The 25,082-nt window shown below is 47.5% G+C and overlaps 1 protein-coding gene across 1 annotated transcript; it reads right to left on the minus strand.

Annotated features, from left to right (window-relative positions):
- Positions 1-445: 445 nt before the first annotated feature.
- On the minus strand, positions 446-3,938 carry LOC109772816 (uncharacterized). Its single transcript, XM_020331512.4, has 4 exons — positions 3,637-3,938; positions 2,363-2,566; positions 1,246-1,465; positions 446-842 (listed from the first exon to the last, which is right to left on the minus strand). The coding sequence occupies exons 1-4, from the start codon at positions 3,783-3,785 to the stop codon at positions 627-629; spliced, it is 789 nt and encodes a 262-aa protein (XP_020187101.1). The 5' UTR covers positions 3,786-3,938; the 3' UTR covers positions 446-626.
- Positions 3,939-25,082: the final 21,144 nt, after the last annotated feature.

The raw sequence follows: 25,082 nt of genomic DNA on the forward strand, positions 1-25,082 counted from the left end.
CATAAAGCATCACTCCTCTATGAAAGTGAGGAAACTGGTTTTACTCCCTCTGTTTGGAATAACTGGTGCAGTTTTAGTTCGAACGGAGGTAATAGTAGGCACTGCAACTCCATTTGTTTCAACTTTCATATGGAAGTGAGGAAACTGGCTGTAGCTGTCTCTTTTACCAGCCCTTGGTTAGGTTTCTGGGGTTTTTTGTTGTTGCAGAAAATGGATTTAGAGGGAGTCTATGTAGGAAGAAAGAAAGTGCCCAATTGCCACTTGTAACAGTAGTTCATCCTGCATCAAGACACAGCAACTACAAAGTAGAACCCTAGTCCATGGTGTATTGTTCGGAAATCATCTCCGCTCTCCAGCTGTCGTCTGCCGCTATTTCACAGAAGTTTAAGTGCTCAAACATTACAATGCCAGTATAGTTCGCCTCAAGAGTTGCTGCAAAAACATCTTTCAGAAAAAGGAGACGTCAACATGTCTCCCCTCTAATAATATTGTGCGAACTTGAGAAAAATGTTATCAGTGCAACCAGGCACAGAAGTTGGAGGCGTCCCCGAAAGTTCAATGCTCCCATTTGTAATACAGCAAACACACTACAACACCAACACGAAACCACTGCCTATTCTTTACTACTAATATCTCATCTGCTTAGCTCTTTCTTCCTCCTCTTCAATCTTTTTTCTGCGTAAGGCTTCTTCTCTCTGCTTTTGGATCCGTTCCAGCTCCAAATATCGCTCCATCTCTTTCTGATGCTGCTCCTGAGCTTCTCTCCTTTGAGATTCCTCTACTTTCCTCCGGTTCTCCTCGATCATCCTATCCAACTCCTCCCTCTCCTTCCTTTCTTGCTCCTGCAAAATTTTGTAGATGCGAAATTAGATTTGGAAAAGGTTCTATGAAAACAAGCAAATAAGAAATATTGTGTATCTGTTTGGTTTCATTGACGGTCAAAAGCAGTTTAGAGAATAGTGCTACTTATCAGTTTTGGTGGGATGAATGCACACATATACATGCATGTTTGCATACATCTATTGGCAGGCACCAATACCATCCCAAGCTCACGATGAAGCTAAATCAGTCAAAACTTAAGTGTGATTATCTGGGTTACAGAGCTAAGATAATATATCGAAAACGTGATTTCATCTTTCTGTTCTTTCAAAAAATTCACTAGCTCCACCAATCTACAAATCTCAAGATATTTTCTTAAATAATGACTAGTACTAACAAGGGAGGCAAAACATGCATAATACTTACTACTTTCTGCCTGGCTTCATGGAGAGCTGCTTGCTTTTCTTTTTGTAGCTGAGCATCAACCTCATCAAATAACTTTTTGATACCTTCCTCAACTCGGCGTTTTATTTCATCTTTTACTTCCTCAGAGTTCAGACACTCCTCAACATTTTTCCTAACAGCTTCTTCAACTCTCCTAGCAAGCTCCTCTTCCAACAACTTAAGTTCAGCTTCCTTTTGGCGTCTGCAGTGAAAAATGTTTAAGTTATAAAGAATAAATTGGCTTTGGCCATCAAAATTCTTATGCTACTAGTACAAGTGAAGGAGTCGATTTAACATTAATGAGCAACAGGACCCCTAATCGGAACAAGTGATCATACAAAAGTTCAAAACACATATGCGCTGCACAAACGAACTAATAAGTAAAACTGCAACAGTAGCTTTGTCCAGAAAAGCAAAAGTGCAACTTGTAATTGTGGCATGCACACAGGTAATGAGATAGAGTTAGTTCGTGAGACAACAATTTCAGAACGAAATTGGGAGGAACAAACACCAGCGTCCACTAAATAAACAGAAGCAAATATTTAATTACACATCGTTATCCCTCAGCTTTGTTGTTCCTGGGAACACCTGCAGGAGCAATCTATAGTAATATAACGGAAGAACAAGACAGAGACGTATACACAGAAGTAAGAGATTTGGTGAACAGTTGTGGTTTTTGGTAGAAGGTACAATTTGTATTTAGGAAAACAAAAAACTTCAGACTCAAAGTTGAGATGCCAGTATAAAATAGAAAAAATGGCATAAGGTCCGTTCCTTTTCCTTGATGGATGGAGGATTAACATAGAAAATTAAATACTTCTGAATGTGATGCTTTTTATTGATATGTTCACAACAGCCCAGAGTGGACTTGCATGCAAGTTGGTCATCTTTTGGCTGTTTGAACAAATCCTTTCCAAACCAACTACAGAAGTACAAACAAGACACAGAAGATCTGTAGAAGAATACAGTTCCACAAGCACAAGCAAACTGTCAATATGTGAGTTAAAGATTCTCTACAATAAAATACAAGAGCGACCAAGAGCAGATGGCCACGCAAAATTGGCAATATGTATGTGTAGAAGAATGAAAAGGAGTTTACCTTTTCTTTTCTTCTTCCTTCCTTTGTTTTTCAATTAAACTGTTCTGTTCGGATCCATGACTTGGGCTGGAGTTATTTACAAGAGAACTTGAGCTGCTCCGGCTTCTCCGTCTTCTATGTCTCCTCGGTGATGGAGGGCTTTTACGCCTCCTAGGAATTGGGGACTGGCTCCTGTCCCATCTAGAAGGAGACCGGCTTTTTCTCCTAACAAAGGGATAACTGAAATTAAATAGGAACTGAAAAATACAACAACAAAAAATGCTCTAATATTCATAGCTGTAGCCTGTAGGTCAGATGCAAAGTTGCAAATCATCACTGGGGCACAAAAAAGATGACATGTTAGCATGTTAACACACATACCAAAAACACGAGAGCATTTAAACGCATCAATCCAACTTTATCAGATTATCTTTGCTTGAATTACCCATGACTGACACAAGTCCTAGATATGGAGTTCAGGTTTCTTGACAGAGTTCACTTAAAAAAAAAATTATCGCATACGAGATATACTTGTACAAATCGTCCCATCAAATTCCATTATAAGACAGGCGCGGCAACAAATCTAGTATACTAAGAAGTGCAGCCAAACAAGAAAATAAAAAAAGGTCCACTTCTAATATTCTGTGTCTACATGACCTCCTTCACTTATATGAGATCGATTGCCAATATCAGAAACGAAATATTATCTGTAAACTCATGACAATGTACAATAGATTGTGAAATGGGCATTCTTGCACCTTCCTGATGTTTAATAATATCACGTAGCAGCGTCCAATCCATCCATGAACATCTGAGATGACATGACACCCTAATCAGGTCGTATTGGCTTGAAATGCATCTTTTATTTCAGGTGGCTTCCATGTGTAGTCACACTATGTCCATTCTCTGATTAAATTGTTTGCCCCATTCACAACATTCCAAAAAACAAAACAATACCCATATCTCATCAATCTTGTAGGCACCAGCCAATCTGTAACCTGAGCTAATTGAATGCAGACAGTAGCGGACCTAAGACAACACCAAAACATGCAGGGATAGTCCCCTCCCCGACACATGATTTGAAAATCTTGAAGCGGTGTAGCTCCGCGTAGTGCGCTAATTGTCAAACATCTCACTCCGATGAAGCACGCCTCCGACACAGTGCAACCAGTTTGGTAGTACTGGTAAAACGGGCTAAACTGGGTAAGGTGCCGCAGCACTGAGTTGTGCAATCCACAGGAACCAAACGAATTTCACTACAGGAGGGGAGCAGAGAGGGGGTGGGCGGGGCGTACCGGGAGGAGTAAGGGGAGCGGCTGCGATCTCGTCGGATCCGCCTGCTGCCATACCGCGGCGACGGGGAGCGCCGCCTGCCGCCGTACCGCGGCGATGGGGAGCGCCGCCGTCGGTGGGACGGCGGGGAACGAGACAACACGCGCGGCATGCCTCTCCGTGGGCCCTCCGCGCGGGGATGGATAGATAGGAGTGGGATGCAGATGCGGCGGCGCGGCGACTCGGCGAGGGGAACGAACGGCGGAAAGCCGATGCGAGGGATTGTTCCGATAGAGAAGGTGAGGGCGAGGACCCAATTGTTAAGGGGGTATTTGAGATTTTTGTGCTTTTGGTTTATATATATACCATTAAATTATGCATCAATATGTACGCTTGAAAAGAAGAGGGAATAACAAAGTCAAAAGCACAAAATAGGTACTCCCTATGCGTGATCTACTTTAGGAAGATTATTCTTTTAGGGTTTTTATCAGTTTTGCCATCGGCCGTATAACGCTACTCAGTTTTGCCATTAAACATTTTCACTACTCAAAAATGCCACCCTTTTGTTAGATCAAGCTCAAGAAGACCCTTTTTCATGATTACCGTTTAGTCAATACACATTGACTGATGTTAGATGACGAAACTACCCCTGATGTTAGATGACTAAACTACCCCTATCCCATTTGTAAGGGGCGCATGAGAAAGCGAGAATAAAATTTGGGAGAGCAGGGGTTCGAACCCAAGACCACGTCCTCCAGGATGGTGCGAGCTAACCAACTGAGCTAATGACATGTTGTTTATAAGGAGATATATCTCTTATATGTTTTTTTTGAGGATCTATATATCCCTTATATGTTACATGGTATAATAATCCAACACAGTAATGTCTCGTATCTTTTCTTGTTGCTAGCTAGTTGAGCTTGGGTTTGAAAGTTAGTTTGGACAACAGATCTACACGAGTGGCTGCCCGGCTAGAAGAATCTGTCTGGTATGAGTAGACATGAACAAATGAGGCAGACCGCCACGCCCAAAATTCAGCTACTACAAATTCTACGTACAAATTTCGACCTCTACAAGCTATATTGAACCACACACGCACACTCAGAATTAGTATACTCACAATGCAGGAATTTCAGAGCCTATATCATGTTGGGGCGTCCTGTGGCCGACGCAACCCTCCGATTCGGTCCTGCTGTCCGTCGCCATTGCCGTGGAAAATCTGCACTTCAAGACTTGGGAAGAGCTGCGGAGTCAGCCGGGAGAAGCGCCGGAGCTGCCTGCCTCCGGTGGCGGTGCCGGGCGGGAGGAGGAGCTGAAGCTGCGATGGGTGGCAACACTCGGCGGGAGGCGGCGAGTGGGGGCGCGCCGGAGCTGGGCGAGCAGCCCGGAGACCGGCGGTGCCAGGTGAGTAGTTTGGCAGGCGGCGGCGGTGGCTTGGGATGTTGGTTCTGGCTGGGGAAACTGCCACGAACAGATCGGGTCAAGGATTAGATCAGGTTCTGTTTAGTTAGGTTCAGATATCAGTATATAAAGCTTTAATCTCATCACACAAAAAATCGTGTCTTTGGCTCCGTTGGTTAGCTCGCGTGCTTGTGTACCCCGTGGTTTTGTGTTCGAACGTCCATCCTCCCAAATTTTATTCTCTTTTTCTCATGTGCCCCTTACAAATGGGATAGGGGTAGTTTCGTCATCTAACTTCAGTCAACGTGTATTGACCAAACGGTAACAGTGAAAAATGGTTTTTTTGAGCTTGATCTAACAGAACGGTGGCATTTTTTAGTAGTGAAAATGTTTAGTGGCAAAACTGAGTAGCGTTATACAGCCGATGGCAAAACTGATAAAAAACCCTTTTTTTAAGGATTTTGATACAAATTGAACTTTAAATTTTTTATCATGGCAAATCAAACGTCTCAAGATGGTAAATTATGTTGTCGCGAGGATGACAATTTTCTTTAGGGCATGTTACGAGTCGGTCGGTGGATCCTTTTAAAAGATAAAAAGATCTGCCGCCTCGACAACCATTAGAAACTTAGATCAATGGCTCAACAACGTCTTCACAATTGCAAAGGTGATGTTGCAGAACCCTTTTGCGACATAGGTCTTACTGTAGAAATTTTTGCAACAAAGATTGTGTTGCCAAAAAAATTTATCTTCATTTTCTTTGCAACATAAGCGTTGTTGCGGAAGGACTTTTGCAACAAGAATGATGTTGCAGATATTATTCCTTGTGAAGATTGAAATTGGGAATGAAAGGTTGTGTTGCCGATTTTTTATGTCTTTATTTTTTTTTGCAACATGAATGTTGTTGAGGAGGGACATTTGCAACATAAATCTTTCCTCATGAGGATTGGGATTGGGGACAAACAGTGACGAATCGATAAACCTGCTCGTCCCACGGAATGTTTCTAGATAGGTACCATGTGTAACCCTTTGACACAATTTTTGATCCAGTTGTTACTCACCCAGTCGATGCGCGCGAGCGATCAGCAGAATGAACCAAATTGTTTCCCATTTTCTTTAACAAGCATGGTACTTCCTTGTCATGTTCAAATTTTTCCTAGAAATTGTCATGCTTGCTAAAGAAAATTGGCATCCTCGCGGCAATATAAATTTCCATAAAAAATATTTAATTTCCCATGCTTAAAAATCTGACATCGGATTTTTAGCATTTTCGCTTTTTAAAACTTATATATAAGCTAAACTCCAAAAGCCAAAATTAAGCCTGACCAAACAACATGTAATGCAGGTGATTTACATTAAATAATTAAATGCATTGGAGGTCCTAATTACTTTCTGTAGATGTGAAGTTAGTCCTAGGTTTAAAAAAATGCACATATGTCCTAAAACTTTCACATTAGGAAATTTAGCTAGTTACTTGCACAATGGCCTCAATTGTGACAATTTGTGTGATGATCTTATTTGTTATGTGGGAAAAGAACAAATGAAAATTTTCACAAATGATCAAATGGGTATGCATGGACAGGAGGAAGTGAATGTACTAAAAGGTAATGTTTAGTTACTTAAGTACTTTCATTTGACTACACTATTTTGTTATACTCAAAAGTTTAATTATGCATTTTCTCTTGTAGGTTATTGAATCTTGTTGTTTGATGATGTATTTTGGAATTTGGAAATACAAGACACCAGCTTCAAGTTTTCGTTTTTTTCATCATCATGTCTTCCTTTTTTTCATCATTATAGTAAGCAATCTAACTGTACTGCTTTGTGTATATACATTGTCTCCTATTATATCGGATAATATGTGTACAAGCTATAAATACTCCCTTTTGATCCATATTAATTGTCGCTCCCTTAGTACAACTTTAGAGTGAACGATAATTAATATGGATCGCAGGGAATATTATTTAGTACATTGTTGCTTGAAAATTTGACGCCACATCAAAGTGGTGCATCCAGGATCTTCTTCTTTCTGGAGACACTCATGGCCAACTTGGTGGAAGAAAACCATCGAGATTATGATAGTTCAACATGTCAGCGTCTTCTCCACCGCGATCTTCATCTCCATTAATATATGGATCAATTGATAGCGTTGTCTTAGTATTCATATCAGTGGTAACCACTGAAAGCGTGGGGAGCTCTTCTCTTTATTATTCAGTCATCTTTTTGTTGATAAAGAGAGTGTCCTTTCCAATTTCCGTAAGCAGAAACCACAATGTCCTTTACAACAACTGAGGAACTTAAGGGGAAACACGACAAATTCATGATCTACTGAGAGCAGAATGGGCTACCCCCAACCGTCCCAAAAGACCACAGAAGCTATATCGGATATGACCATCCGATAACCTGCAAAAGCTGAGAGACTCCGGGCCTCCAGGAGATGTTTAAAACGAAGTTTCTAACCATTGGAATTATTCAGTAATCATCGATTCGACGACTTACATCAGAATTGTAGCTGTTTATTCTCTATACAGAACTAAATAATAAAGAGAAGAGCTCTACCCCTACATCTTGTGTCTCTGTGTCTACTTTTTACCTCTACTTTCATGTTGCGTTCAACAATAATCTCAACAAAATTTTTGTATGTGGTAGGACTGATCATAGATGGACATTGCATGGACACCTCTCATAGAAGGTTATTGTCACTAAATGTAGACCATCTACAAGTGATAATCTCTGATGTCATTTACAAAAGCCATCAGACGGAGCGGCAAATCGTCAGAGACGAGGTTTTTACCCGTCCATGGTAAGCCAGTGTCTTCCATTCGCCATTCGTCAAGAATAATAAAAATGGCCAGCTTTGCTAAATAAGTAGACATTTATTAATTTCAAAATAATAGAAGTACATCACCATGATAACATGGAAACACCCAAACTGCAACGACTCAACAGTCAACACCAGGAGACAGTGAAAACCTATCAACCTCAAAGAAGTAAACTAAACAAGCATCTCTCACTCTCAACCGGGCGATACGCAGCCATAGCTTCATTGTTTCAGTCGGTGCTGCTGAAGCTGAGGAGCTTCCACGTCCTGGACTCGGACCCCGGGATGCCCCAGACGATGGACACATACCTGCCGTAGACCCCGCCGTTCTTTGCCGTGAGCACCATCCAGTACTCGTAGCCCTCCCCTGACGCCACGGACCAGCACTGTGACGTGCTCGTGTAGTACATGTTGAACCCGTGGGCCAGCTTGTACACGGTCACCGAGAACGTGCCCACGCTCCTTATGAAGTCGCTGCTTGCGTCCTCCTGGTACGTGTACTTGGCCGGCCGCGTCGCGACCGCCGCCACTGTCGCTCCGGGAAGCAGCACCGCCGCGGTGACCACGACGGCGAGAGCTAGCGCAGCAAAAACGGCCGATTGCTTCATGATCGTCGCTGGATGGCCAAGTAATTAGCTAGCTGGGCTGGGGCTGCTCTGTGCTAGCTATACTTAACTAGCAACTCTGCTTGTTAATGGTTAACTGGAGGCAGCTAGCTAACTCTGTGTGATGGATTTAAAGGCACGGAATACCTTCACTATATATAGCCTGCAGCTGAGAATTGAGATGCCATCTAGCTAGCTAGGGCTCGTCAAAACACATATTCACCAGAGGGCAAGCTAGCTTAGCCATTAAGCTGGACCTTGAGTGGTTAACCTATAAGATCAATTCAGTGCCAGGTGATTAATTGGCGTGGAAACGATGCTACTTAGGCAGTGCACCGACGCGTGCCCATGCATGCATGGGTGCTGGTGATCGAGGTCGAGGTTGGGGAAGTACGCGCGGGCGTGGAGATTGGTGAGGCGACAACTGTGAAACCCTAGTTTAATCACCTGGTTCGCGTGGTTCCTTGGTTTTGCTACAAGGGGAGGCCTACACAGGTAGGTGCCGCGCCGAATAACGAGGCCCCGGGGCGCGCACACTGAAGCAGCGAGCACCGGTGGTCAACTACGTCGGTGGCGCCGCGCCGGAGGAGCGATCTCCAGCTGGCCAGGGCCATGTCGGCAAGGCCGGCCGGACGCCGGAACGTTCATGTGTGTATTGGCGCGAATATTTTGATTATGTCCGCGAGGTCGGAACTCTGAACTGACGGTTAACGACGTGTCAATCATCAAAAGTAGATCTATTAGACATAAAATCTGAAGTTTCCTCCTTAAAGAAACCAAAGATATGCAAAGGTCTAGAGATACGGATGTCATATGTAGAAGCAGATAGAAATACAACATATTTTCATGTTGTCTCCAATCAAAGGAAGAGAAAACTTTAATTCATGTGCTAGAAGGTCCATAGGGGCCGGCCAGCGAATCAAGGGATATGTTAGATATTGCAACTGATTATAAAGAACTCTTTAGTCATGAGTATACCTGATATCCGTTAGGGATGATTTCTTTAATGGAGAAGAAAAGGTGTCTCCTCAAGAAAATAGTTCACCTTTCATTGAGTAGGAGTGTGAAGGCAGCTGTTTTGAATCTTATTCTGATGGAGCACGAGGCTTGAGCTCTCTTTCATGCTCTGTGAAAAGCAGGGGCGTACCCAGAGAGAAAATGACGGCAGTTGGACGGCGGCGAGCGATGCGGGTTGACTCCCCCGGTGAGCATCCTTGGCGCTTGGCGGTGGTGGATGTGGTATCCCTTGCCGGTGGACAGGTGGTTGTTGGTGGCCTCGCGCGGATCTGCACCGACGCCGTGATGGGGCGACACAGGGGGTGTCCGGTGGGGAGGTTGGCTGGAGAGATGGGAGGCGCCGACGTGGTCGGGCCACCCACTACCGGCACAGGGGTGTGCCAGTCCAGATGCGTCCGCTTCCCCTCCTCCCCCTTTCCTTGGTCGAGTGCGTGCAGCCGCAACTCCGGCGATATTCGAGGCAGGGCGTCTACTATTGTTCAGTTAGTTGGGGGCTGCTGGTTGGACCAAAGTCAAGGCCTTTGGTTGGTCCCGGGGTTTTTTGAATGCAGAGCGGAGGCCTTGGCGACAGGAGACACGACGTTTGTGGGTGGAGCGCGCGTCTCAGGTGTGGGCGGGCACCCATGGTCATGTGAGTGGCATGGATGCTGGTGTTTGGCGAAGCTTCGGTGCAACGGAGGGGGTGAGCCGGGGTGTATTACTTGCCCGGTTTGTACTGGCCGACGGCGGTGGCGTCTGCGTACGTAGTTCCCTTCCTGAAGGCTCGCGTCGCGGTTGTTCCCTCCCCGTCGTGTTGCTCTGGGTGAAAACTTGATCTTCGGGATCGGACGGTGGCTGCGGTCAGTGGTCGTTTCCCTTCTTGGAGGCACCGTCTTGGAGTCCATGCCCCATCGTGGTTTGTCTCACCCCTCCTCGGTGGCGCTCATGGTGGAGGTCTCTGTCGGCTCTAAGCGGTTTGGGTAGGTGCATATGTAGTTTGCTTGGTGGTGTTGGGGTGGTGTGGTGATACGTCTCCAACGTATCTATAATTTTTTATTGTTCCTGTCGGTGCACAAAAGTAGGGGCTCTCTTTTGTGCCCCTTTACCTGTGCACGGGCAGTCAGAGCCGCACCCGTGACCACACTTAACAGGGCAGAGGAGGGAAGCAGAAGTGCAAGGCTACCAGAGCAACGCTCCAACCAAGGGCGCAGAAGACGGAGCAATCAGACAGGCTTCCTCCCGGCAAGACCCTTGCCGGGGCGGCCTACACAGCCCCGGCAAGAGCCTTGCCGGGGCAGCTCGCCCAACACCAACATCGCAGCCACCCTTGAGCCTGAGAGTTCCGACACCATCGACAGCATTGGAACCAAGGTTCGGGAAGTGCATGCATGGTGGCATGGAGGTCTTTGTGAAGACAGAGAGCCTATAAATCCTAGATGAGGACCAGAAGACAAGACAATTGCAAGGCTCCTTGCCGAGGATGCCCACGAGGCCCCGGCAAGACTCTTGCCGAGGGCGCTCACAAGGCCCCGGCAAGACCCTTGCCGGGAATATACGTGAGACCGAGACAAGACCTTGCCGCCCCATCACCGCCCCAGCTCAGCGGCCAACCCACCAACTAAAGCAAGTACCCACGTGGCAGTACGTGGGTACTAATCCAACTAGCCAAACACTTGCGTGGTGGCATACAGATCTTCAACCCTACCACCACGCCAACTCAGCAGCCAGCTAGCCTACGTGGCGCTGCATGCCTCGTTGGCCTGGACGCGTGTCGGAGCAAGGCGGAGCGGCGACGGACGGGACGGGCCTCGTTACCGCCCCCGATAAAGCAAGTGGACACCTAAAGCAGCGCATTTAATGCACTTTGTCCTGTAATGACAGGCGATAAGCTTGTACACTGTATACCTTTCCACCTCCTGTGTGCCACTGTGGCAGCCCCTTTTGACTATAAAAGGAGGTCTGAGGCGTACTGAAGGAGGATTCAGATCTTTTGGACGACACACGCATCATAGCTAGTTTAAGAACCCAAGAACACTCAAATATACACCAAAGCAGGACTAGGGTATTACGCATCCTCGCGGCCCGAACCTGGGTAAACGATCCTCGTGCTGGCTTCTAGACCCGCTCTTTGCACAACCTCGCACCCGCCAACCATAGCAAAAGGGATCCCAGTGATCCCATAGGTGCCGTTTCCCTCGACATCTCTGGCGCGCCAGGTAGGGGGCGCCGTTGTGAAAATCCGGTCTAGTTGGTGCAGCGGCTTCATCGTGGTCGTCACTCCAAGGAAGAAGACGACCGAACGAACGACATCATTTGCGGACGTAGTAAATGCTCGCGCGGCGGCAGAAAAGCTAAGTCATGCGAAACTTTGAGTAATTCCTTTATGTATAAGGTTGTTTTCCTTGGAGATCCTGCTCTTGGTATGAGAAACCTGCACGCGATGGGGGCCTTCCTCTATTGGCAACGCCCTTGTTCTGTTTCAAGTCCGCTCAACAGTTCGAGCGGCCGCGTCGAGAACGGCAGGGTGGCCTTCCCGCTATTGGCAACGCCCTTGTTCTGTTTCGAGTCCGCTCAACAGTTCAAGCGGCCGCGCTGAGAACGGCAAGGTGGTTTGCTTGGCCGCAAGCACACCCGGCCGGTTGTTGAGGATCCGTCCTCGAAACGCCGCAGCCTGGGTTTACGCGCCGGCAAGCCTATCCAGTTGAGCATAGGGTGTACATACAAAGAAAGATCGAACAGGAAAATAACATGCATCGTTTCAAAGTACTGCGGAGTTATATTACACCAATTGTTGCTGCGGTTCTAACTAAAGATAAAAATTGTCTTGGTCATGAACTTGCAGCGGCGATGAGAAACGGGGTGCCTAGTCCCGGCGCTGGCCCTCTATCCTCCGAACTCCGTCGACGCAGCTGATGATGGGCTCGATACGCTCTTCGAGCGCCGCGAGGTCCACACCCTCCGGCAAGCTCTCCAGCGCGGCGTCGAAGTCGATGTTGGGGTTCCAGTACGCCACCTTGGTGAGGACCTTGGTCAGGGCACCCCGGCAAAGCCTCCGGGCCTCGTTGGCCAGAGAGGACACTCTATTGGAACGGAGCTACTCCAGGGCCTCAAGAACACCCTCGAAGAACAGGGTCAGCTTGGCATTGGGGCTCGCACCCGCCTCGGGGGAATACCTGAATCTCGACATGCCCATGGCGGCCAGCTGCGTGGTGAGCCTCTCCGCGACACTGATGAGGCGGCTGATCCAGAGGTTTTCTCCCTTCACGTAATCCTCGTGGTTGGCAGCGTCGTTCCTCCGCAGCTGTTTCTCGTCCTCCAGGGCCTTGGTCAGGGTCTCTTCCCGGGCCCTGACCTCCGAAAGTGTCCCCTCAAGACCCTCCAGCTTCAGCTTCAGGTCTTTGATGGAGTCATTGTCCTTGGAGAGCAACTCGGCTTTGCCGAGGACTGCGGCCTGCGCCTCCACCAAGGCACCGTTGAGCGTGTCTTTCTCCTTCGCCAGCTCCAGGACCTGTTTCTTCAGGCCATCCCGCTCCACCTCCAGCTCCTTCACTCTGCCGGCATGGACCAGGGCTTGGGCATTGAGCGCCTCCCTGTGCCTCTGCTCCAGTTCCTGGGTCTGCAGCACAACGAGCTTCTCGACCTCCTCATCCTTGCCGCGGAGCGTGGCGGCGAGTGCCTCCTCACGAGCGGCAAGGTCCTCCTCCTGGGAGTTCAGCTCGGCCTGGTGCTGATGTCGAGCGGCCTCGTCCTTGGCGGCATGTTCCCTCGCTGCCTCTTGGGCTTTCTCGACGTCGGCCTGCTTCAGGATGAGCTCATGTTTGCGCTCAGCCAGCAGATCCTGGGCGACCTTCAGTTCCTCGTGGGCTTGGCGGAACCAGGCCTGCGTCTCGACGACGCGTCCCTCGAGATCCACCTCCGCCTTGTCCACTGCCACCATCTTGGATTTTGCCTTATCCAGGCGGGCACGGTGAAGCGCCTGGAGCTTCTGGAAGTTGGTGCTCATGGCCCAAAGCAGCTGCTCCTCTTGGGAACCGCCGCCGCTGGCGCTCGGTTCGTCAACGACCTGGAGCCCGGCGAAGGCGAGCGCCTCGTCGTTGAATGCCTCCCCTTCGGTTGGTGCCCTGGTCTTGCCGTTCTTGGGAGGTGGACGAATAAGTCGTCGCCCACCTTCAAGTACTTGCCCGAGCCGGAGGCAGTAGAGGAGGAAGGTTGGTCGTCAACCACACCCTCCTCGGCAGTGGCCTTGCCGGCCTCTCCGGCAGGCCCCTTTCCGGCCTCCTCGGCAGCAGCCTTGCCGGCCTCTGATGTCTACTACGCAACCTTCTCCTTGTAGACGTTGTTGGGCCTCCAAGTGCAGAGGTTTGTAGGACAGTAGCAAATTTCCCTCAAGTGGATGACCTAAGGTTTATCAATCCGTGGGAGGGTAGGATGAAGATGGTCTCTCTCAAGCAACCCTGCAACCAAATAACAAAGAGTCTCTTGTGTCCCCAACACACCCAATACAATGGTAAATTGTATAGGTGCACTAGTTCGGCGAAGAGATGGTGATACAAGTGCAATATGAATGATAGATATAGGTTTTTGTAATCTGAAAATATAAAAACAGCAAGGTAACTAATGATAAAAGTGAGCGTAAATGGTACTGCAATGCTAGGAAACAAGGCCTAGGGTTCATACTTTCACTAGTGCAAGTTCTCTCAACAATAATAACATATTGGATCACATAACTATCCCTCAACATGCAACAAAGAGTCACTCCAAAGCCACTAATAGCGGAGAACAAACGAAGAGATTATTGTAGGGTACGAAACCACCTCAAAGTTATTCGTTCGGATCAATCTATTCAAGAGTTCGTACTAGAATAACACCTTAAGACACATATCAACCAAAACCCTAATGTCACCTAGATACTCCAATGTCACCTCAAGTATCCGTGGGTATGATCATACGATATGCATCACACAATCTCGGATTCATCTATTCAACCAACACAAAGTACTTCAAAGAGTGCCCCAAAGTTTCTACCGAAGAGTCAAGACGAAAACATGTGCCAACCCCTATGCATAGGTTCATGGGCGGAACCCGCAAGTTGATCACCAAAACATACATCAAGTGGATCACGTGATATCCCATTGTCACCACAGATAAGCACGACAAGACATACATCAAGTGTTCTCAAATCCTTAAAGACTCAATCCGATAAGATAACTTCAAAGGGAAAACTCAATCCATCACAAGAGAGTAGAGGGGGAGAAACATCATAAGATCCAACTATAATAGCAAAGCTCGCGATACATCAAGATCGTATCATCTCAAGAACACGAGAGAGAGATCAAACACATAGCTACTGGTACATACCCTCAGCCCTGAGGGTGAACTACTCCCTCCTCGTCATGGAGAGCGCCGGGATGATGAAGATGGCCACCGGTGAGGGTTCCCCCCCTCCGGCAGGGTGCCGGAACAGGGTCCCGATTGGTTTTTGGTGGCTACAGAGGCTTGCGGCGGCGGAACTCCCGATCTATTCTGTTCCCCGAAGGTTTTAGGGTATATTGGTATATATAGGAGGAAGAAATACGTCAGGGGAGCCACAAGGGGCCCACGAGGGTGGAGGGCGCGCCCAGGGGGGTGGGCGCGCCCCTGCCTCGTGCCCTCCTCGTTGATTCCCTAACGTGCACTCCAAGTCCCCTGGATTGCTTCCGTTCCAAAAATAACTTTTCCGAAGGTTTCATTCCGTTTGGACTCTGTTTGATATTCCTTTTCTGCGAAACACTGAAACAAGGGAAAAAACAGAAACTGGCTCTGGGCTCTGGGTCAATAGGTTAGTCCCAAAAGTAATATAAAAGTGCATAGTAAAGCCCATAAAACATCCAAGATGGATAATATAATAGCATGAATACTTCATAAATTATAGATACATTGGAGACGTATCAGCATCCCAAGCTTAATTCCTGCTCGTCCTCGAGTAGGTAAATGATAAAAGAAAGAATTTATGAAGTGTGAATGCTAGCAGGTGCATAAGTTTGATCAATGATAATTTCAATCACCTTTTCTAGCATCACTATATGTCATAACAGTAGCTCAACTCATAGAACTTTGCATGATCAAGTAACAAGCTATTCACATGTTAAAGCATAGACCATAGACTTTCTTAAAAACTAACAAACTATGTTCTCAGTCATCAAACAATTGCAATTCATCTTATTTTCAGGAAGGGTCTATGTAAGAGCTTTGATTTAGTAAATCCCACATACTCAACTACCATATAGTCTTCCATGATTGCTACCACTCAAGGCATATCTTTAGAACAAATAGCATCCATCAAACACAGAGAAAGATAGGGGCTTAATGTTTCGCCTCCCAACTTATTTATCATATAGATAATTGTCAACAATAATAATTCATGACCAAATATATTTGAATGGCCATATATGCTTAGATCTTTCTCCACCACATGATGCTTGCCAACTAAAAAGTAGGTTGGAATGAGAAGGAATACTACCGACTCTTGCATAAAAGTAAAAGATAGGCCCTTCGCAGAGGGAAGCAGGGATTTGCAGAGGTGCCAGAGCTCGAAGCTTTAAAACAGAGATGAAAATAATTTTGAGAGGTATGCTTTCATTGTCAACATAACGACCAAGAGTTCCCAATATCTTCCATACTAGATACATTATATGCAGTTCCCAAACAGAAAGGTAAAGATTTTACTCCTCCTCCACCAACAATCACACTCCACGGCTTGTCCGAAACAACGGGTGCTGTCCAACTTTCAACAATCCTGGGGGAGTTTGTTTAAATTATTTGCGAATTTGTTTTTGATCTTTTGATCGTAGGACTGGGCATCCCAGTTACCATCCATTTTCTCGTGAATGATGAGTGGAGTCCACTCATCGTGAGAATAACCCACCTAGCATGGAAGATACTGACAGCCCCTAGTCGCTACATGAGCGATTCAGGCATACAAAACAGATTATTATTTGAAGGTTTAGAGTTTGGCACATGCAAATTTACTTGGAACGGCAGGTAAATACCACATATAGGTAGATATGGTGGAGACTCATGGAAGAAACTTGGTTCAAGGAATTTGGATGCACAAGAAGTATTCCCGCTTAGTACATATATTTTGGCTAGCAATGGATTCTAAATAGCAAGCACCACATGTTAGAGGATCCATAACAATATAACTTCTATACAAATATACCCAAGCATAACTCATTATGTTGTCTTCCTTGTCCAACTTCAACAAATTTGCTCAGGTTTGAAAATAATTAATGGGCCCACAATCATAGAAGATGTCCAAGATAGTATATTTATATGTGAAATCTCTCTTCCTTCAATATTCTTTCATGAATTGTTCAAGTGACCAATACAATGTTTGCTAACCTTCAATAAATTTACCACCTCTACTTATTATATGTGAAGGCATTACTCCCCATGGGATAAGCATATGAAACATATATAATTTTAGATTTATGACATTCAAATCAGTCAACCATTTACTCATAGGATATAAGTGAAGCACACGAGTAAATGACAAACTACTCCAAAAAGATATAAGTGAAGATCAATGAGTCGTTAAATAATTATTTAGCTATGTGAAGACTCTCTCTCATTTAAGAATTTCAGATCTTGATATTTTATTCAAACATCAAGCAAAACAAAATAAAGTGACATGACGCTCCAAGCAAAACACATATCATGTGGTGAATAAAAATATAGCTCCAAGTAAAGTTACCGATGAACGAAGACGAAAGAGGGGATGCCATCCGGGGCATCCCCAAGCTTAGGCTTTTGGTTATCCTTGAATATTACCTTGGGGTGCCTTGGGCATCCCCAAGCTTAGGCTCTTGCCACTCCTTATTCCATATTCCATCGAATCTTTACCCAAAACTTGAAAATTTCACAACACAAAACTTAACAGAAAATCTCGTGAGCTCCGTTAGCGAAAGAAAACAAAACACCACTTCAAGGTACTGTAATTGACTAATTCTTTATTTGTATTGGTGTTAAAGCTACTGTATTCCAACTTCTCTATGGTTTATAAACTATTTTACTAGCCATAGATTCATCAAAATAAGCAAACAACACACGAAAAACAGAATCTGTCAAAAACAGAACAGTCTGTAGTAATCTGTAACTAACGCAAACTTCTGGAACTCCAAAAATTCTACCAAAATAGGATGACCTAGACAATTTGTTTATTGATCTGCTGCAATTGGAATAAGTATTTTATCACGTTGTGGTGATTTTAAACAATTGTTTTCGTGAACAGAAAGTTTCTGGAATTTTCAGCAAGATCAAATAACTATCATCCAAGAAGATCCTATAGGTTTAACTTGGCACAAACACTAATTAAAACACAAAACCACATCTAAACAGAAGCTAGATGGATTATTTATTCCTAAACAGAACCAAAAAGCAAGAAACTAAAATAAAATTGGGTTGCCTCCCAACAAGCGCTATCGTTTACCGCCCCTAGCTAGGCATGATGATTTCAATGATGCTCACATAAGACATAAGAATTGAATCATAAAGAGAGCATCATGAAGAATATGACTAGAACATTTAAGTCTAACCCACTTCCTATGCATAGGGATTTTGTGAGCAAACAACTTATGGGAACAATAATCAACTAGCATAGGAAGGCAAAACAAGCATATCTTCGAAACTTTAAGCAAGGAAACTTGGTATTGTTGCAATTCCTACAAGCATATGTTCCTCCCTCATAATAATTTTCAATAGCATCATGAATGAATTCAACAATATAACTATCACATAAAGCATTATTTTCATGATCTACAAGCATAGAAATTTTTATTACTCTCCACATAAGCAAATTTGTTCTCATGAATAGTAGTGGGAGCAAACTCAACAAAATAACTATCATGTGATTGAAAATTAAGATCAAGATGACAAGTTTCATGGTTATCATTATTCTTTATAGCATATGTGTCATCACAATAATCATCATAGATAGGAGGCAAGCTTTTATCATAATAAATTTGCTCATCAAAACTTGGGGGACAAAAAATACCATCTTCATCAAACATAGCTTCCCCAAGCTTGTGGCTTTGCATATCATTAGCATCATGGATAATCAAGGATTCATACTAACAACATTGCAATCATGCTCATCATTCAAATATTTAGTGCCAAGCATTCTATGTAATTCTTCTTCTAGTACTTGAGCACAATTTTCCTTCCCATCATTTTCACGAAAGACATTAAAAAGATGAAGCATATGAGACACCCTTAATTCCATTTTTTTTTCTAGTTTTCTTTTATAAACTAAACTACTGATAAAACAAGAAACAAAAATATTCGATTGCAAGATCTAAAGATATACCTTCAAGCACTCACCTCCCCGGCAACGGCGCCAGAAAAGAGCTTGATGTATACTACGCAACCTTCTCCTTGTAGACGTTGTTGGGCCTCCAAGTGCAGAGGTTTGTAGGACAGTAGCAAATTTCCCTCAAGTGGATGACCTAAGGTTTATCAATCCGTGGGAGGTGTAGGATGAAGATGGTCTCTCTCAAGCAACCCATGCAACCAAATAACAAAGAGTCTCTTGTGTCCCCAACACACCCAATACAATGGTAAATTGTATAGGTGCACTAGTTCGGCGAATAGATGGTGATACAAGTGCAATATGGATGATAGGTATAGGTTTTTGTAATCTGAAAATATAAAAACAGCAAGGTAACTAATGATAAAAGTGAGCGTAAACGGTATTGTAATGCTAGGAAACAAGGCCCAGGGTTCATACTTTCACTAGTGCAAGTTCTCTCAACAATAATAACATAATTGGATCACATAACTATCCCTTAACATGCAACAAAGAGTCACTCCAAAGCCACTAATAGCGGAAAACAAACGAAGAGATTATTGTAGGGTACGAAACCACCTCAAAGTTATTCGTTTGGATCGATCTATTCAAGAGTTCGTACTAGAATAAAACCTTAAGACACATATCAACCAAAACCCTAATGTCACCTAGATACTCCAATGTCACCTCAAGTATCCGTGGTTATGATCATACGATATGCATCACACAATCTCGGATTCATCTATTCAACCAACACAAAGTACTCCAAAGAGTGCCCCAAAGTTTCTACCGAAGAGTCAAGATGAAAACGTGTGCCAACCCCTATGCATAGGTTCATGGGCGGAACCCGTAAGTTGATCACCAAAACATACATCAAGTGGATCACGTGATATCCCATTGTCACCACAGATAAGCACGGCAAGACATACATCAAGTGTTCTCAAATCCTTAAAGACTCAATCCGATAAGATAACTTCAAAGGGAAAACTCAATCCATTACAAGAGAGTAGAGGGGGAGAAACATCATAAGATCCAACTATAATAGCAAAGCTCGCGATACATCAAGATCGTATCATCTCAAGAACACGAGAGAGAGATCAAACACATAGCTACTGGTACATACCCTCAGCCCCGAGGGTGAACTACTCCCTCCTCGTCATGGAGAGCGCCGGGATGATGAAGATGGCCACCGGTGAGGGTTCCCCCCTCCGGCAGGGTGCCAGAACAGGGTCCCGATTGGTTTTTGGTGGCTACAGAGGCTTGCGGCGGCGGAACTCCCGATCTATTCTGTTCCCCGAAGGTTTTAGGGTATATTGGTATATATAGGAGGATGAAATACGTCAGGCGAGCCACGAGGGGCCCACGAGGGTGGAGGGCGCGCCCCCTGCCTCGTGCCCTCCTCGTTGATTCCCTAACGTGCACTCCAAGTCCCCTGGATTGCTTCCGTTCCAAAAATAACTTTTCTGAAGGTTCCATTCCGTTTGGACTCCGTTTGATATTCCTTTTCTGCGAAACACTGAAACAAGGGAAAAACAGAAACTGGCACTGGGCTCTGGGTCAATAGGTTAGTCCCAAAAGTAATATAAAAGTGCATAGTAAAGCCCATAAAACATCCAAGATGGATAATATAATAGCATGAATACTTCATAAATTATAGATACGTTGGAGACGTATCAGCCTCCCCGGCAGGCTCCTTGGCGGCCTCTTCAGCGGCGGTCTTGGCGGCCTCCTCGGCGGCGATCTTGTTGGCCTCGGCCTCGGCGTCCCTGGCGACCTCCTCGATAATGGTGTCGATATCCTCCCGGTCCGTCGAGGAAGGATCTGGATACCAAGAAGAGAGGATGAGACGGGGCCAAGGTCAAGGTTCAATAAGAAAAAGAAAGAGTGAGGATGGGAAGCAAACGACTTACCCGCTTCAAGCTGGGAAGAAGTAGCGCCCTCCCTCCATCATTTGTTGTCGGGGCTGAACCCCCGGCACCCAAGTTCGCCTCCTGCTCCATATGAGTGGGCTCGGTGGTGGATGCCCTTGCCGGGGATGCCCTCGGGGCGGCGTAGTCGAGAGGGGCGGCGTGTTGGGGTGGCCCTCAGCGGCTCCTCCTGCCATCGTTCTTTTCCTACAAACCCGGCGAGGTCAGCATCGAGGATTCACACCCCAATGTTCATCAGTGGAGGAGTGAGTGGTGAGCTTACGCTGGGGGCTGGAGCGGGGGCTGCTGTCCGGGCTGCTCTCCACCAACAACGGCGTACGCGAAGTACCCGCCGGGGGCTTGTCGCCCATCGAGGCCTTGGCCTTCTTCGCCGCCCTCTGGGCCAGCGTCTCCACATCCCTGCAAGGATGAAAACAAGTCAAGAAAACCGGCGCGGTCTGAAGGGACGGGGATGATGAAGGGCAAGATGCTTACTCATCCTCCACCTCCTCTTCCGCTGTCTTCCTCTTCCTCCTTGGGCTGAGAGACCCAAGAGCGAAGACGACCTCCGTGTCGACATCTGCGGGAGGAGGGGAAGGGGATGGAGTCCGGCAACGCTTGGACGAAGAAGAGGCGGCCGCTTTCTTCTTCGCCACCACGGCCTTCACCACCTTCTTCGCTGCCGCGGCCCTCGTCAGGCGCACGAACTCCCCTTGGACCTCTTGCCGCTGCTCAGTCCTGCTGGGCTGGACCGGCTCACCACAGCTGGCCCGCCGCAGGACACGCCCTTTCCCCGTGGTCTGAGGGTCGTCAGCCTCGGCCTCCTCCTCGGTCGACTCCTCGACCACATCTTCGATGAGAGGGGCCCCAGTGCCGGCGCTGCTGACCTCCCCAGCAGACTCCGCCCATCCGGGAAGCTCCTTCTCCTCCGCGGCCGCCTCGGCCTCGTCCTCCACGTGGTCGGCGCTGCCAGCCTCCCTGGCAAGCGCCGCCTCCGCCGCCCTCGCGGCGATGTAGTCTAGCTCCTCCTTGGTGGTGTCCTGGATAAGCAGTGGCTCATCGCGGACGTACCTCTCCGATAGGTTGTCGAAGAACTCCTGCACCTGCTCCGCCTCCGGCTCGGCCCAATTTGGGTCGAGGCCATGCGCGTTGAAGTCCGGCATCATGGTGATGATGTCGGTTTGGCGAGAGTTGTTGCTCAGCGGGACCACTCCCACCGGCAACCCGAACAGAGGCCCCTTGACGGCCTTGTCGGCTCTCTCAGCCCTGCCATCGTCACCCACATTGAGCTGAAAAAGCCTCTGACAAAAATGGGCGTGCCCCATCACCGTGAAGTTGTGCTTCAAGCCATGGCAAAGCCTCATGATGTCGGCCGCGTTCCTGAAGAGCCAGGCCGGCCTCCCCTTGTTATGCAGTGGGGCGATTCAGCGGCGGATGAAATCGGCCCCAATCATCTCAAGGGTGAGCCCGGCCATGGTGAGGCGATGGATCCTGGTAGTAGCGATTGCGAGCTTCTTGTCATCAGCGCCGGGGTCGCTCCAGTCCTTGCAACGGACTGGCGGGCTCTGACAAACTCGGCAGAACTCTTGCGGATCCTCCTCCTCGATCCATAGCCACCAGCCCCGCTACTCCTCCCACCTCTCCTTCTGGGCGCCCTCCGGATACGTGCCCTTCTCCTGGGTCCGTGGGATCTAGGTGACGCAGCCGGAGATGGCACTCCCCGCCTGGATACGGGGATATAAGTGGTGGCGGAAGAGCGCCGTGCTGGGAAGCATTCCGGCGAAGCCCTCACAGAGGTGGGCAAAGAAGGCCATGCACGCCACGGCATTCGGTGTGAAATCAAGAAGATGGAAGCCGTAGGTGTGCATGACATCATTGAAAAAATCAGAGAAAGGGGGGCAGAGCCCGCAGGAGAAGTAGTCAACGAAGAAAGGATACTGATTCGGGCCGGCCTCAGCAAAATCGGCAGGGATGATGTGCGTGGCCAGATGCCTTGTCGTCTTTGCCCCCCACAGAGGCCTGAAGTAGTCCTTGAGGTGGACCTCATCGACCGTCGAGGGGAAGAGGGCAAGCTGCGTTCAAAGCGCCGCCAACTCGCTCTCCGGCACCTCCTTCTCCCCGGCGTCCTTGGCCACTCCCTTGTCCTTACTGGTCTTGGGTGCCATGGCGGCCGGGAAAGAGGTGAGGAATCTGGAGCAATGGGAGATTGAGGGCAATGGGGGCGCGGCGGCGGCGGATGGAGGTGGGGGTTTTGGCTTTTTCACTTGAGGAAGAAGGGTGGATGGCGGTTCCGAAATTGGAGAGACGCGGAGGGTAAATGAGCAGCACGCCCGTGGTTTCCCCTTTTTATGGGGAAGGCGTGGACCGCCTCTTTACCATTTACCACGATGCGACGCATGAGGGCAGCAACCGCCCCACGCACGACCCCCACATCGCGCATTCAACACGGGTCGTGGGGAAGCGCAACCAACGGAGAGGTTACCACAGTAAAACTCCGCCCCGCGTGCCCGCGCACCGTTTTGGGCCTAGCCCAACAACGCGTTGCGCTTATGTGTGGCCCAGGTCCGGGGGCTCCTCTCGGTGCACAAAAGTAGGGGCTCTCTTTTGTGCCCCTTTACCTGTGCACGGGCAGTCAGAGCCGCACCCGCGACCACACTTAGCAGGGCAGAGGAGGGAAGCAGAAGTGCAAGGCTACCAGAGCAGCGCTCCAACCAAGGGCGCAGAATACGGAGTGATCAGACAGGATTTCTCCCGGCAAGACCCTTGCCGGGGCGGCCTACACAGCCCCGGCAAGAGCCTTGCCGGGGCAGCTCGCCCAACACCAACATCGCAGCCACCCTTGAGCCTAAGAGTTCTGACACCATCGACAGCATTGGAACCAAGGCTCGGGAAGTGCCTGCATGGTGGCATGCAGATCTTTGTGAAGACAGAGAGCCTACAAATCCTAGATGATGACTAGAAGACAATACAACCACAAGGCTCCTTGCCGAGGATGCCCACGAGGCCCCGGCAAGGCTCCTTGCCGAAGACACTCGTAAGGCCCCGGCAAGACTCTTACCGAGGGCGCTCACAAGGCCCCGGCAAGACCCTTGCCGGGAATATACGCGAGACCGAGACAAGACCTTGCCGCCCCATCACCGCCCCAGCTCAGCGGCCAACCCACCAACTAATGCAAGTACCCACGTGGCAGTACGTGGGTACTAATCCAACTAGCCAAACACCTGTGTGGTGGCATATAGATCTTCGACCCTACCACCATGCCAACTCAGCAGCCAGCCAGCCTACGTGGCGTTGCATGCCTCATTCGCCTGGACGCGCGTCGGAGCAAGGCGGAGTGGCGACGGACGGGACGGGCCTTGTTACCGCCCCGATAAAGCAAGTGGACACCTAAAGCAGCGCATTTAATGCACTTTGTCTTGTAATGACAGTCGATAAGCTTGTACACTGTATACCTTTCCACCTCCTGTGTGCCACTGTGGTAGCCCCTTTTGACTATAAAAGGAGGCCCGAGGCGTACTGAAGGAGGATTCAGATCTTTTGGACGACACACGCATCGTAGCTAGTTCAAGAACCCAAGAACACTCAAATATACACCAAAGCAGGACTAGGGTATTACATATCCTCGCGGCCCGAACCTTGGTAAACGATCCTCGTGCTGGCTTCTAGACCCGCTCTTTGCACAACCTCGCGCCCGCCAACCGTAGAAAAAGGGATCCCGGTGATCCCATAGGTGTTGTTTCCCCCGACAGTTCCATGCTATTATATTATCCATCTTGGATGTTTTATATGCATTGTGGTGCAATTTTATTTCATTTTTTGGGACTAACTTATTAACCTAGTGCTCAATGCCAGTTGCTGTTTTTCCTTATTTTTGTCTTTTACAGAAAATCAATACCAAATGAACAAAACTTTTTGAGGATTTTTCTTGGACCAGAAGACACCCACGAAGCTTCGGGAGGAGGCCAGAAGAGCCACGAGGAGGTCACAAGCCCGGAGACCGCGCCCTAGGGGGGTGCCCTCAGGGCTTGCGGGCCCCTCAGGACTCTCCTAACCCTAATTCCAGTTCTATTGTGGTGTCCTCGCCTAGTGACAGTAGGGGTAGCGAGGCACGTATTGTATTGTTGCCATCAAGGGTAAAAAGATGGGGTTTTCATCATATTGCTTGAGTTTATCCCTCTACATCATGTCATCTTACTTAAAGTACTCTGTTCTCTTGAACTTAATACTCTAGATGCAGCCAGGAGTCGGTCGATGTGTGGAGTAATAGTAGTAGATGCAGGTAGGAGTCAGTCTACTTGACACGGACGTGATGCCTATATTCATAATCATTGCCTTGGATATCGTCATAACTTTGTGCTTTCTGTCAATTGCTCGACAGTAATTTGTTCACCCAACGTATTATTTTCTTTCAAGAGAG

Source organism: Aegilops tauschii, chromosome 4 (assembly GCF_002575655.3).
Source record: "Aegilops tauschii subsp. strangulata cultivar AL8/78 chromosome 4, Aet v6.0, whole genome shotgun sequence".
In the NCBI taxonomy this organism is placed as follows: Eukaryota; Viridiplantae; Streptophyta; class Magnoliopsida; order Poales; family Poaceae; genus Aegilops; species Aegilops tauschii.